Source organism: Ornithorhynchus anatinus, chromosome X5 (assembly GCF_004115215.2).
Source record: "Ornithorhynchus anatinus isolate Pmale09 chromosome X5, mOrnAna1.pri.v4, whole genome shotgun sequence".
Taxonomy (NCBI): domain Eukaryota; kingdom Metazoa; phylum Chordata; class Mammalia; order Monotremata; family Ornithorhynchidae; genus Ornithorhynchus; species Ornithorhynchus anatinus.
This window is the reverse complement of record NC_041753.1, coordinates 37,189,793-37,202,401: the sequence shown is the minus strand read 5'-3', so window position 1 is coordinate 37,202,401 and position 12,609 is coordinate 37,189,793. Positions and strand designations below refer to the sequence as shown.

The 12,609-nt window shown below is 40.6% G+C and overlaps 1 protein-coding gene across 4 annotated transcripts in view; it reads left to right on the top strand.

The window, feature by feature from the left end:
- The window catches only part of C9orf72 (C9orf72-SMCR8 complex subunit), a 49,734-nt gene extending 40,846 nt beyond the window's left edge, over positions 1–8,888 (top strand). For 2 of the 4 annotated variants that reach the window (XM_001505231.3, XM_029055683.2), the window contains exons 9-11: positions 7,361–7,418; positions 8,075–8,184; positions 8,280–8,888. In XM_001505231.3, the coding sequence (XP_001505281.1) occupies positions 7,361–7,418; positions 8,075–8,184; positions 8,280–8,466 (355 nt within the window). In that variant the 3' untranslated portion in view covers positions 8,467–8,888. Of the gene's footprint in view, positions 1–2,558; positions 3,735–4,565; positions 4,676–7,360; positions 7,421–8,074; positions 8,185–8,279 lie in introns of those variants that run through there. The other 2 variants (XR_005659666.1, XM_029055685.2) reach the window with 2 other exon arrangements.
- The last annotated feature ends 3,721 nt before the right edge of the window (positions 8,889–12,609 follow it).

Below are 12,609 nucleotides of genomic sequence, written 5' to 3'. Positions count from 1 at the left end.
AGGGACTGTAACCAACCTGATTTGCTTACATTCACCCCAGTGCTTAGTACAGTGCCTGGCACATAGTAAGCACTTAACAAATACCATTATTATTACTAATATGAGTTGGTAGTTGAAGCCATGGGAATGAATGAGCTTCCCAAGGAAGTGAGTAAAGATTGAGAAGAGAAAGGGACCCAGAATAGAGCCTCGAGGGGCATCCACGTGTAGGGAGTGAGGTATAGAGAGAAGGATGGACTAAAGTCCATTAGATTTGGAGGAGGTCATTGACGTAGCGGTCGCAGTGGAGTAAAGGGGATGGAAGCTGGATTGTTGTGGGTCAAACATGAAGCTTGAGGAGAGGAAGTGGAAGCAGCAGGGGTATGATTTGGGACAGGAATGGAAGAAGGGATATGGGCTAGTAGCTGGAAGGTGCAGGGGAATCCAGAGAAGATGTTTTTAGGTTAAGTAAGACACAGGCATGTTAGAAGGTATAAGGGAAGAAGTCTCCAGAAAATGAGTGTTTGAAGCTGAGTCAGGGAGAGGAGAGTGAGCGTAAGTGCTTTTAAGAGGTGAGAAGGGATAAGGTTGGAGATACCAAGTGGAGGGGATAAATTTTGGAAAAAGGCAGATCTCCTCTTGAAAGATAGCCAAGAAGGATGAGAGTAGATGAGGAGGTGGGAGGGAGCTGGGAAGGTAGGGAAGATACGGGGTCATTCATGCCTGAAGAGAAAGTAGTAATGCTATTTATTGAACACTGACAAGTGCAATACTTTATGCAAAATGATTGGGGGAAAAAACAACAGGAGCATAAGGCTCATTCCATGCCCACAAACACTTGGAAAAAAAGAAGTATGATTTGAATCAGCTGTCTTAATAATTACCCAGGAAAACAGTCTAGTTGAGGAGGTTAAAAATGTTGGCTAACTGAAGTTTTTGGATTGTCTTTGGATTTCATTCATCCACGTACACAGGATGGTGATCATACCTAGCCCAGGAATTGATTCTTCCCAGTGTATTGGGTCAGATCTGGGGACTGGGGTACTATTGATTTGCAGAAGCTGATGCACTTCCTAGCTTGGTAGTTCCTAATTAGGTCCGAGGCTGCTGCGCAGTCAGCAACACTGTCCGGTTGCTACTCTCTAGGCTGCATCATATGAACGGTGCTGACTGCATTTGTATTAGACTTGGAACCAAGTAGGAACCTCCAGGGACATAAGTGGCTGCATTCAAACACTCTCCTCCTTGCCTTTAGCTCTCACTCTTAGGAGGAGAGGAGTCTGTGTGCAGCTTTCCAAAGATCTGACAAGTTGGTAAGCGGCCCACTGGCCAAAATAAGTGCCACCCCAATAGCTTCTTTCTCTGCCATTATCTTGGATATTTATTTGGAGGTTAAATCAATCTCTCTCACTCACACACGTCCTTGCATAATGCATTTTGGATAGAACATGGGGTGGATTAGGTAGCTTCTGTGTTTTTTATATGGGTAGTTCCTTTGTATTTATGTGTTTGCTCTACACACTTTCCTACAGCATATACTTAAGGATTATTCCTTGACGTGCTGACCCATTTCTGCCATATAGGACCTGACTTTACCTTTTGAAATGTCCCAAACTTTCGCAAAGCCTCCACTTGAGAGGAATCCCTCTCCCGTTTGCTGTCAGGCTAATCAGTCTACTGTGGTGGTCTCTCAACAGTTCACTGCTTTATCCCATCATTTGAGACCATGCTTCCCTACATCTTTAAATTGTTTTATTTTTTGGGGGGTGTTTTTTTGTTGTTTTTTTGCCCTCGCTTGTATGTGCCCACTTCCAATTGACAATACAGCAGTCAAACATTCTCCTCCTTTTGTCCCACACAGCAAAGCTTTATTGCGCTGAGTATTTCTTCAGTGCTGTTGAGCTGACTGCATTCCAGGACCTCACTGTTAGCAACCTTGCTTGCTTTTTTAGGTTGCATATGACTCTTAGGGGATGCTAGTGAAGCTACTGCAGAAATGTCATCTGTGTCGAGTCCAGGTTTCCAAGCCATATAGGTAGTTGGACACTACTGTAGCTAAAAAAGACCAACTTGGTATGGAGCTTGATGCCCTGTTGTCATCAAACTCTATCAGTCTCCCAGAAGCCAAGCTGATCCATTTTATTTTCTTCTCTACTTTTTTGTCAGTATTTCACGGGATAGTGCACTGCCTGGTAGCAGAGTTCAGTGACAGTACCAAGTTCTGTGTTGCTAGTGAATATTTTTGACTGTGTTAAGGTGTTCCCAGGTGCAGGTTAGTACATAACCTCCATTTTCTTGAGGCATATTGTCAGATCATAGCACTGGTTGGCTCTACAAAGATATTTATAGTCATATGATCGCCTTCTTGTATAGGTACCTCAAGAGCACAGTCATCAGCATACAGTAATTCCGGAATGACTGTCTGAGGGAATTTTATTAATTCTCATAGTCTGTTGGGTTGGAAGCAGGGACACTAACTCCACAGGGGCAAGTGGGCCCATCATGCACTTGTGATTGGCTCTGGAACTGGAGCAGGAGCAGAAGTAGAGTCAAAATGCCATGTCTACTTTTTTGTCAAGCCTGGCACCTGCCGAGTTCCTGTCATCCTCATCAGACTCCAGAAGTGGGTCATGGGTTTCTCTCTCCTCTGGATCTCTTGCTCAGTGAAGATGAACCAAACCCCTCCCTCACTTTCAGCCAGCCCAGAGAGTTTTGGGGATGTTCGGGGTTCATGGCAAGTTTTGGGACTCCCAAGCCACTGTGAAGATGTGAACCACGTGGAGCCAGGTTTCAGAACTGCCAGGCCACTTCCTGGACCAGAACCACTGCCACATGGCTAGTGGAGGAGGTAGAAGAGCAGGTGACAAGGCAGTGGAAGGCAAGTATTTTCTTCCCTTCCTCTTTTTCCTTCTGCCCCTTTTACCTTCTTTTCCCCTCCCCTCACTCTCTTACCCTGCTCCTCCAATCTGTATCCCTCAATGCCCACCCTAAATTCATCCCCATGTCCACAAAGAAAATGTATCATTGCCGGTTGGAAGAGTTTTCTGTTAGTTCAGAAATGTGTTCTAACCGCAGGGTCCTGAGCCCTCCTTGCCTTCTCAAATCTGACGAAATAGAATTGAACAGGATTGGCTCTACCACACAGCCCTGCTTTTTTCTCCAGTGGGATTATGGAAAGGGTCAGAGAGGCTCACCAGAAGACCACACAAAGTGAACCTTAATCTTGAAATGCTCCAACACATAACCTAATGAAAAGAAAGAATAACTGGTCATGGAACATCGGAACACAAATTGACAATGACCTATCATCCGTAAAGGCTGGACTTGTTGACTTCATATCTGGCCAGGTATTGATCCCAATCGCTGCCTAATGGAAATAAAGACAGCCTGATGCACAAGTCGAAGAGATGGGTACTGAATGCACCTTCTTCTGGAGAGTCCTCCTCCCAAGTGAGGACTCAAGGTGTGGGATTTGCAATCGGACAGTTCTTAGTGTATGGTTTTCCAGAGAGATAAGTGACTATGATGACCCTAAAAATCACTTTGCTATTATTAGTACACATACCCCAAAAATGACAAATGACAAAGAGGGGAAAAAATGTGAAGATAAACTAATCATCATAAGGCATTTCAATTCATGCGTGGATAGTGATGCCAAATCACAGGAAACATCTTAATGGGTTTAGTCTCCTTCCACTCAGTGAATGTTTCCAACATCAGCTCATACTCACCAAAGCTGCCTTCTGCCTTGCAAATGAAAGAAATATGAGTAAACAGTGACAGCATATAGATTGTCTTCCATGAGGTCTCAAAATATATATGGTCAGACTATCAGCTCATAAGTTATGCATTTCTGCTACCGCTACAATTTCTATGTTGGAAAATGGCATCCAAACTATCAAACTAGCTAAATATCAAGGTTTGAAGAATTAAGAAGAAAATCTGTAAGTGACTCACATCATCATTTCAAGCATATCGGAATAAGGAACCCTAGATATAAGTAATGACGTGAGTTGTGAACAGGCATCTCTTTGAGATCAGCAAGCAGCTATCAAGACTGCATATGGCAAGGAGACTCCACCAAGCCCAGTTTGATGAAAATGATTCAGATCTTGCAACAAAGCAGGAATTGGTTGAGCAACACCTTGCAAAGTAGCAGAAATACTACAATGATCATACCCATTGGAAGCTTTGGAAACCAGTCATGTTGTGAGGGTATGGCTTCAGCTCCAGCTTTTGAGGCTAACTTGTCCAGTCAAAATCAGAAAGTTAGGTAAAACTCTTGGATCTGATGGCATTTCTGCAAGACATTTACAAGCAGCAGGGCGTAGGGGGATAGAGTACAGGCTTGGGAGTTAGGACCTGGGTTCTAATCCCTGCTCTGCCATTTGCTGTGGGACCTTGAGCAAGTCACTTCTCTGTGCCTCTGTTTCCTCATCTGTAAAATGGGGATTGAGACTGGGAGCCCTATGTGGGAGAGGGACTGTGTCCAACCTGATTACCCAGCACTTAGTACAATGCCTGGCGCACAGTTAGTGCTTAACCAATACCACAATTATCATTATTATTATTATCATTATTGCAAGCAAGGAGAGGACCTAATCCTACAGTGTTTGGACAAACTCCACAACATTTGGGACACTGAAAATATGTCACAAGACTTCGAAGAGGATAATCACCATCCTCAAGAAGAAAGGTGAGAGAGCTGACTGGAAATTATAGGGGAATTTCCCTTGCTGCCACACTCTAACCAGAATCCTTGTGTGCATACTACTGAAAAACATAGTAGTTAGTCCAGAAGGATTCCAGCATGGGAGAAACTGGGTCCCTCATGGCCAGTCTCTCCTTACTATCGGGGATTTTAGGAAGTATCCAGGGCAGCTTCTTTGCTTCTGCACAATACTGTGGAAGGAAAGTCCCACCTCCATTAGGAGCAGGATGCGGGCAACCACCAGAACCTATGTGTGACCATAGACTTTTTTGCCCCTCCACCCCCATCCCCACCCCATTGGCCGGGGCAGCCTTTCTCCTTACCTGCAGCATTCTGAAGTGATGCTTCCCTTCCAACCTTTCCTATATTGGGTTGGGTGAGGTAGTCTGTAACCAAGGACTGTTTGCATGGAGCCTTGAGAAGCCTGAGGACTGCCCCTTCCAAATACAGTTTAGCTGCTTATTTTAAGTGTTCTTAATTTGCTCCTATTATTTACACTTTACTCTTATTGTTCTATGTTGTTTTTTCTTCCCTTACCTAGACTGTGAATCCCCTGTGGGACAGGACCTTGTCTTTACCCTAGTGCCTAGTATATTGCTTGACACTAAATGCTTAATAAATTCTGTAAATAATAATCATTTGTGCCTTGCACCAAAGTGTAGTACTCCAGGTATGATTTTTGAAGCATGACAGATTAGGAAAAGTGCAGAGAGCAATATCAAGACCTGTGTTCATTGACAAGACAGGGAACATATCTGCCAACTCTGTTATATTGTACTCTCCCAAGTACTTGGTACAGTGTTCTGCACACATTAAGTGCACAATAAATATAATTGACAGAGAAGCATTTGACACCATCTACAGACCACAGTTCTGGCAATTGCTAAGCACATTTAGTTCGCCAAGTCCCTTGACCTACAATACCACTGTGGAGTAGGTTGTCATCTATAGTAGACACAGATTATCATAAATTAAACATGAGACTAAATCATTCTGATTTATAGAATTAATATATGGGGGTGTATATGCATATATTCTTTGTGCTAGAAGTAGCAGTAAAGGTATATATTGAGCACCCCATAGGTGAGAGCACTGTACCATTATGTCTGGAGAAGATAGAATAAACATACTTACAAATAGAGTAGTTGGAATAAATAACACACATTTGATTATATATGTCCCCAGGACTAAGGAAGAGTATTAATATGTCGCTGCTAAAGGTAGTGACTGGATTGATGAGTCCTGGTTTGTTGGGAGTCAATTGGCAAAGACTTGGAGAAGGTGGGGTTTTAGGCACTGGAGATAGGCTGGCTTCTCAGGGAGTGGGAAAGATGATGAAGAGAGATGCTCTGCCTTCCCCAGAAAGTGAATGGGTGGGAGAGAGGGAAAGTAGAAAACGAAAGGGGTTCTTGCAAGTGTGACTATGTGTTTGCCTGAGTGTTTTTGAATGAAATTCAGATCAGACCCCTAACTCACTTGAATCAGTTTATTCAATTTAGGGAACTTGGGGAGGAACCCAAAACAAGTTGAATAAGGTTGATTCAATCAAATGTGATGTCTGAGCTGAACTTGATTCACAAACCACAGGGCTGCCACCGAAGTAGATACTGCAGTTCCAAGAGTTACTGGTTTCTGGGAAATCTGGTAGGCTGGTAGTTCCACAGCTGATTCTTTCTTCCAGGGAAGGAAGTTGGGATTGAAATTCACCTGAGGTTAAGTTGTGGCAGAAAAGCCAATGCAGCATCCAGGGTCCCAAACATTCTGTGCACACACAAACTGATGGTTGTTTTGCTGTCATGTCTTTGGGCTATTAAAAAAAAAAATTGGAAATATAGAGATGGGCACTTTGTGAGGAATATCTAGAAAATCTCTACCGAACAAAAATAGCAGTGAAGTCAGAGACCTGGGGGCTAATTCTAGCTCTGCCACTTGCCCATTGTGTGACCTTGGGCAAGTCACTTCTCTGAGCCTCTGCTTTCTCACTGTAAAATAGGGATTGAATGCCTGTTGTGCCTCTCCCTTAGATTCCGAGCCCCTTGTGGGACAGGGACTGTGTCCAAACTGATTCTTATATCCACCCCAGTGCTTAATACATAATACAAAGCACTTAGGAAATGCTACAAATACCCCAATTAATAATTGGAGACCACCTGACTAGAATGAGGAAAGTGAGGAGGAAATGTTACATGAGATTAAGAAAGCTGTAAAACTAGTGTTGAGTAAACACGTTAGGATGAGAAGTGGAGATAAGGTTTGTTCAAAGCAATCACAAGACAGTGTGTTTTTTTTTTTTGTTTGTTTTTTTTACATGCTGGGTGCAGAAGTTATAAAGATTTAAGAAATGTTTGAATACATTTGTGGTTGAGAGGTAAACAATAGAGTATTAAAAGAGTATAAAATAGTTATGTTGAAAGGTCAGAAAGTTATCTAGAAAGTATGCAATTATTTTGCATGGAGGGTCACTTGTTAATTTGGGCAAAGCATGTTCTTACCACTTATACAGAATTTTGGGCTGGATTGCCATTGGTCTGACCCAGTAATGACATGATTTAGTTGTAATATTGTTGTCTGAGATTAAATTCCTAAAACTGGAATTTATTTGCTTCTCATCTTAGAATTATTGTCTATCTTGCTAAAACTATCTGACATATTTCCCTTCATTCTTCCTAGGAATATTTTTCAGGATGTCCTACACAGAGATACATTGGTAAAAGCTTTCTTGGATCAGGTAATAATTATAAATTCAGATTACTCAGAATGAATGTCATGTTTAATCATCTAATACATGTTGCATTACTTTTATTAGAACAGTCTTGTAAAATGTAACTTCAGTTTTTTGATGCAGATAATTTTCCAAACAGGTATGAAGCTTATTTTCGGCAGTATTAATGGAAGCCTTTCAAAAGTAACTGTGAATGTTGAAGGATTTCATGTTTCTGGGGTGTGTTTAATTTATGGTCTCTGGCCACATACATATAATGCTAAAAGTAGTGCTGGTCAGCTTTGTGATTCATTCCAAGTAATTGAAACTATCTTTAGCTAGCTTCCATTGAAACAGCAAACTACCCTGTTTTGGCTGCTCTTTGAAAAAGGCAAGCACACTTCCTAAACAGTTGAAAGTGTGTGAAAAACCAGTTGGGAATCAATCAGTCAGTGGTATTTGAGTGTTTACTGTGTACAGAGCACTATACTTGAACGCTTGGGAGAGTACAATACAATAGAGTTCGTAGACTGGATCCCTGCTCTGGAGAAGCTTGAGGTGTAGTCTATAGCTTAATATTTCTTATTATATTTATTTGGAAGAAAAGCTTTATACATGCAAAGTAGTAGTATGCTATAAAGTGGACTTAATCTACTGAAGGAAATTATCTTTATCTCTACTAGGTTTTTCACCTGAAACCGGGAATGTCTTTGCGTAGTACTTACCTTGCACAGTTTCTGCTTGTCCTTCATCGCAAAGCTTTGACGCTAATAAAATATATAGAAGATGACACGTAAGTAAAAGCCTGGAGAGGTGAAGATATTTTTATATTGTTCTCTAGGATCGATTTCTGTACAGTAACAATATTTTTTTCTGTTTAATCGATAGGCAAAAAGGGAAAAGGCCTTTTAAATCTCTTCGTAATTTGAAGGTAGACCTGAATTTAACAGCAGAGGGCGATCTCAACATAATAATGGCTCTAGCTGAAAAAATCAAACCTGGTCTACACTCATTTATCTTTGGAAGACCTTTCTACACAAGTGTGCAAGAACGAGATGTACTGATGTCATTTTAAAAACACATTAAGTATATGTTGTTATAGTTGTGCATGTGGCTCAAAGAAACTTAGTGGTTTGAACTCTATTATTATTAGTGGTCATATGCCCTGTGTTATGCTCAGTAAAAGCATCTAAATACCTACACTACAATCCACATGGGTCATAGAGAATATGCCATTATTGTAGAGAAAGCCCTTTCTCATAAACATGCACTTTCTCTAAAGAATAATAGGTTGTGTCCATTTTCAATTGTGATATTACTGATTTTTTTTGTAAAAAGGACAATATGATAAAAATGAACCACGGTTGCAGTTCTCAAAAAATTAAAGGAAGTTTATTCATTGGACCAATTTAAAAAGGATTAAGCAATCAATCGATGGTATTTGAGTGCTTATTGTGTGCAGAGCATTGTCCCGAGCACTTACGAAAATACAGTAGAGTAGGTAGACATGATCCCTGTGCTCAAGGAGCATACAATCTAGTGGGGAAGACGGACATTAAAATAAATTACAAGTGGAAGGGAGTTCCTTCTCTCAGGATCACACCTAAAAAGTTTCCCGTATTCTACCAGTCTCAGCTACGGGAGGGAGTGTCTACCCATTCCATTCCTAGCTTGGGCAGTGGCTAGTGAGTGGAAGGCAATCTGCTCAAAGTCAAACTCACCTGTGCTAGGCAGCAGCACGGGAGAGAGTCGAAAGCGGAGACTCAACTTCCTGCGTGGAAGAAGGCAATGGTAAATAAACCCCTTCCATATTTTTACCAAGAAAACTCTACACCACTGCAGAGGGAGAGTGGGGCATTCTGAGAGAGGTGTGTCCATGGTGTTGCTGAGGGTCGGAAACAACTCGACAGCATAGGACAAGACGAGGGAGTAGCAGTATAAAGAATATTTATTAAAGGAGATTTTGTTAGAACACTTTTAAGCTCCTAGTGGGCAGAGAATATGCCAACCAACTCTATTATACTCTCCCAAGTGCTTAGTTCAGTGTTCTGCAAACAGTAAGTGCTCAATAAATACCATGGGTTGATTGATTTTTGTGGATTTCTATCTTGAAAATTTTTTTTCCTTTGATAGGGTGGTACAGAACTTTGTTTTCCATTCAGTTACATTGGACGTACTGTTTTGAAGAAGTAAATGAAGTTACACTTTAAAATCAATGTTTTTCAACTTATGTCTGTCTAGAAGAGCCAAACAGTATTTGGTATCCCTGACTCTGGTGTACCATACTAAATGTCACTTGATGACCCATTATAATTGAACAAAGGATAGTGTTTAGCTGATGTCACCTTTGTTTAAATTGTAAAAAATGCTTCTTCACAGTGAAGTTTAATCCCCTCCCAAAGGATCATATTTTCTCTGGAGGTGGGAAGAATGACACAGGAGGTCCAAGTCAGGTGCTTTCATATTTTTTTTTTCCATGAACTTACCCTATCCTAATTTAGACAATCATTAAAGCCCTGGCTATTTAAGTGGAAAGGCAGAGCCGTCCAATGGTGATAGGCCTTCAATTATCACTTTTTGGAGGAGCTTTTCTAAAGTTAGGGGAGGTTTCCTTACTTTAGGAATAACATACCGCTTATACCTCATGAGACCATTTTGTCACTGAAGGTGAGAAAGAAGATTTTTATTACAAAAAAATGGAAAACTTTGTAATATGCTTTTTTAAATCTGAAAAGTCTTCAGCCACAAATATTTTTTTTGTCATACATAATAAGGAAAGAATGCTTTTTCATTTTATAAGTACTGTACTTAAATTTTAACACAGAAAGCACATGAAAAATTATCTTCTTGGCTGCCTAGGCACTGAAGAGTTAAATAGGAGCTATGTCTGTGTGACTTTCCCAGTGTTTGTGGATGCACAATATCTTACTAACAACTTAATGCCTAGAACATTACTGACAAGCTGGGTGCAAAGTGCACAAAGAAGTCTTTCCAATGCAATGCAATTTGCACTAAAAAGGAAGAAAATGAACGTTTTCACAAGGGTAAAATTGGTGGGATTTTTCTTCTTTCTGAGTATGGAAAAAATTATTTTTAAAATTCTTAATATCCTTTCAAAAATAACTGGGGTGGATGTCCTTGGATTTTAGGCACATGATGCACATGATGCACTGTTCTGCAAAGCTTGAAAACTTAACAGACACTACTTATTGCTGTATTCACCCAAAATCTTTTTCAAAGTTGAATCTAAATTGAAATCCTAAATATCTTTTACCATTGTGTGGAAAATCTACTGTACAGTGAAATAAGTTATTGGTGCATGTGCAAATTGTTGTATATTGTTTTTCCTAGCAAAGGAAAGTTTCTAATAAAATTATACTTGAAGTTTTATTTGCTGTACTTGTATTACAACCTTTGAAGGAACTTAATAGTCTGTTATTCATTATTTCTTTTCAAGTCATAGAGAGAATGAATAATTTCCTCTGGAGTGTGCTTTCCAAAAACAATTTTATTGAATGCCTACTGTGGTCAGAGAATGATATTAAGCCATTGGGAAAGTACAGTAGAAGCAAAACATCTGGTTCCTGCCCTCAAGGAGTTTACAATCGGCATTCTCCAGTTTTGACAGTCCAAAAAAAGACACCATTTTAAATTATGAGAGGCTTGGTTATAATTGTTATTCCTTGTGTGCCTGCAGGCAAGAGTAAGGATTGGTTTTGTTACTATTTCAATAGGAGAAGCAGAGTGGCTTAGTGGAAAGAGCACGGGCTTGGGAGTCAGAGGTCATGGGTTCTAATCCTGCCTCTGCCACTTGTCAGCTGTGTGACTTTGGGCAAGTCACTTAACTTCTCTGTGCTTCAGTTACCTCCTCTGTAAAATGGGGATTAAGACTGTGAGCCCCAGATGGGACAACCTGATTACCTTGTATCTACCCCAGTGTTTAGAACAGTGCATGGCATGTAGTAAGCGCTTAACAAATACCATCAATATTATTAATTGTGGTATTTAAGCACTTACTATGCACAAAGCACTATATTAAGTGCTGGGGATAGTTACAACATAAGCAGATTGGACACAGCCCATTTCCCACATGGGGTTGTTAGTCTAAGAGAAAAGGAGACCAGGTATTTTATCCCCATTTTACAAATGAGGAAACAGACATGGAGACGGTAAGGGACATGGCCAAGGTCATAGAGCCAGCAAGTGGCAGAATCAGGATTAGAATCTAGGTCTGATTCTCAGGCCCATACTCTTTCCATTAGGCCACGCTGCTTTTTAAAGTGACTGACTTGCTGTAAATGTTGACAGGGTGTCTCAGAACAAGGACTAGGGCTTTTCACTTTTATTTTTACTCCACATTAGGTACAGGCATGGATGTTTTGGGGCTTTTTGTATAAACTCAACATTTATACAAAAGTTATTAAAGTTTTTCTATCTGTTTCTCAGGGAAACTGGTCCTTCAGAGATTAGGAGAAGAATGGCTTTATGTGGCAGGAGCATTTTGAGAATTCTAAGCCCCAAATTAATTATATTTATTGAGTTCTTACTATGTGCAGATCAATTAATGGGATGTATTGAGCACTTAGTATATGCAGAGTATAACAGAAATAGACAAGTTCCCTGCCCATAACGAGCTTACAGTCTAGAGGGGGAGACAGGCATTAATATAAATAATTTATAATATAGAACTTGTATGTATGTAAGCATTGTGGGATGAATATCAAATGCCAAAAGGTCACAGATCCAGGTGTGTAGATGCAAGAGGGAGAGCACTGTACTAAGTGGTTGGGAGGGTACAATATAACAGAGTTGGTAGACATGTTCCCTGCCCCCAAGGACCTACAGTCTACAGGAGAGATGGACATTAATATAAGTAAATTACAGGTATATACACAAGTGCTGTAGGGCTGAGGGTGGGATAAATAAAGGGTGCAAATCCAAGAGCAAGGGTGATGCAGAAGGGAGTGGGAGAAGAGGAAATGAGGGCTTAGGGAAGGCCTCTTGGAGATGTGCTTTTAATAAGCACAAACCCCAAATCCCAATAAGCATAATCCCCAAACCTGAAGTACTTGCCCAGGTTTAAAGACGCTTAGCTCATTGCCAGGTTCTTGTAGTGATTTCTAATGCTTCACTACCTTTACTAATGTTTTCTTTATTTCCAGAAATACTGCTAATGATGTTGAGATCCTATCCATGCATGTGAGAGTAGCTAGAAAAG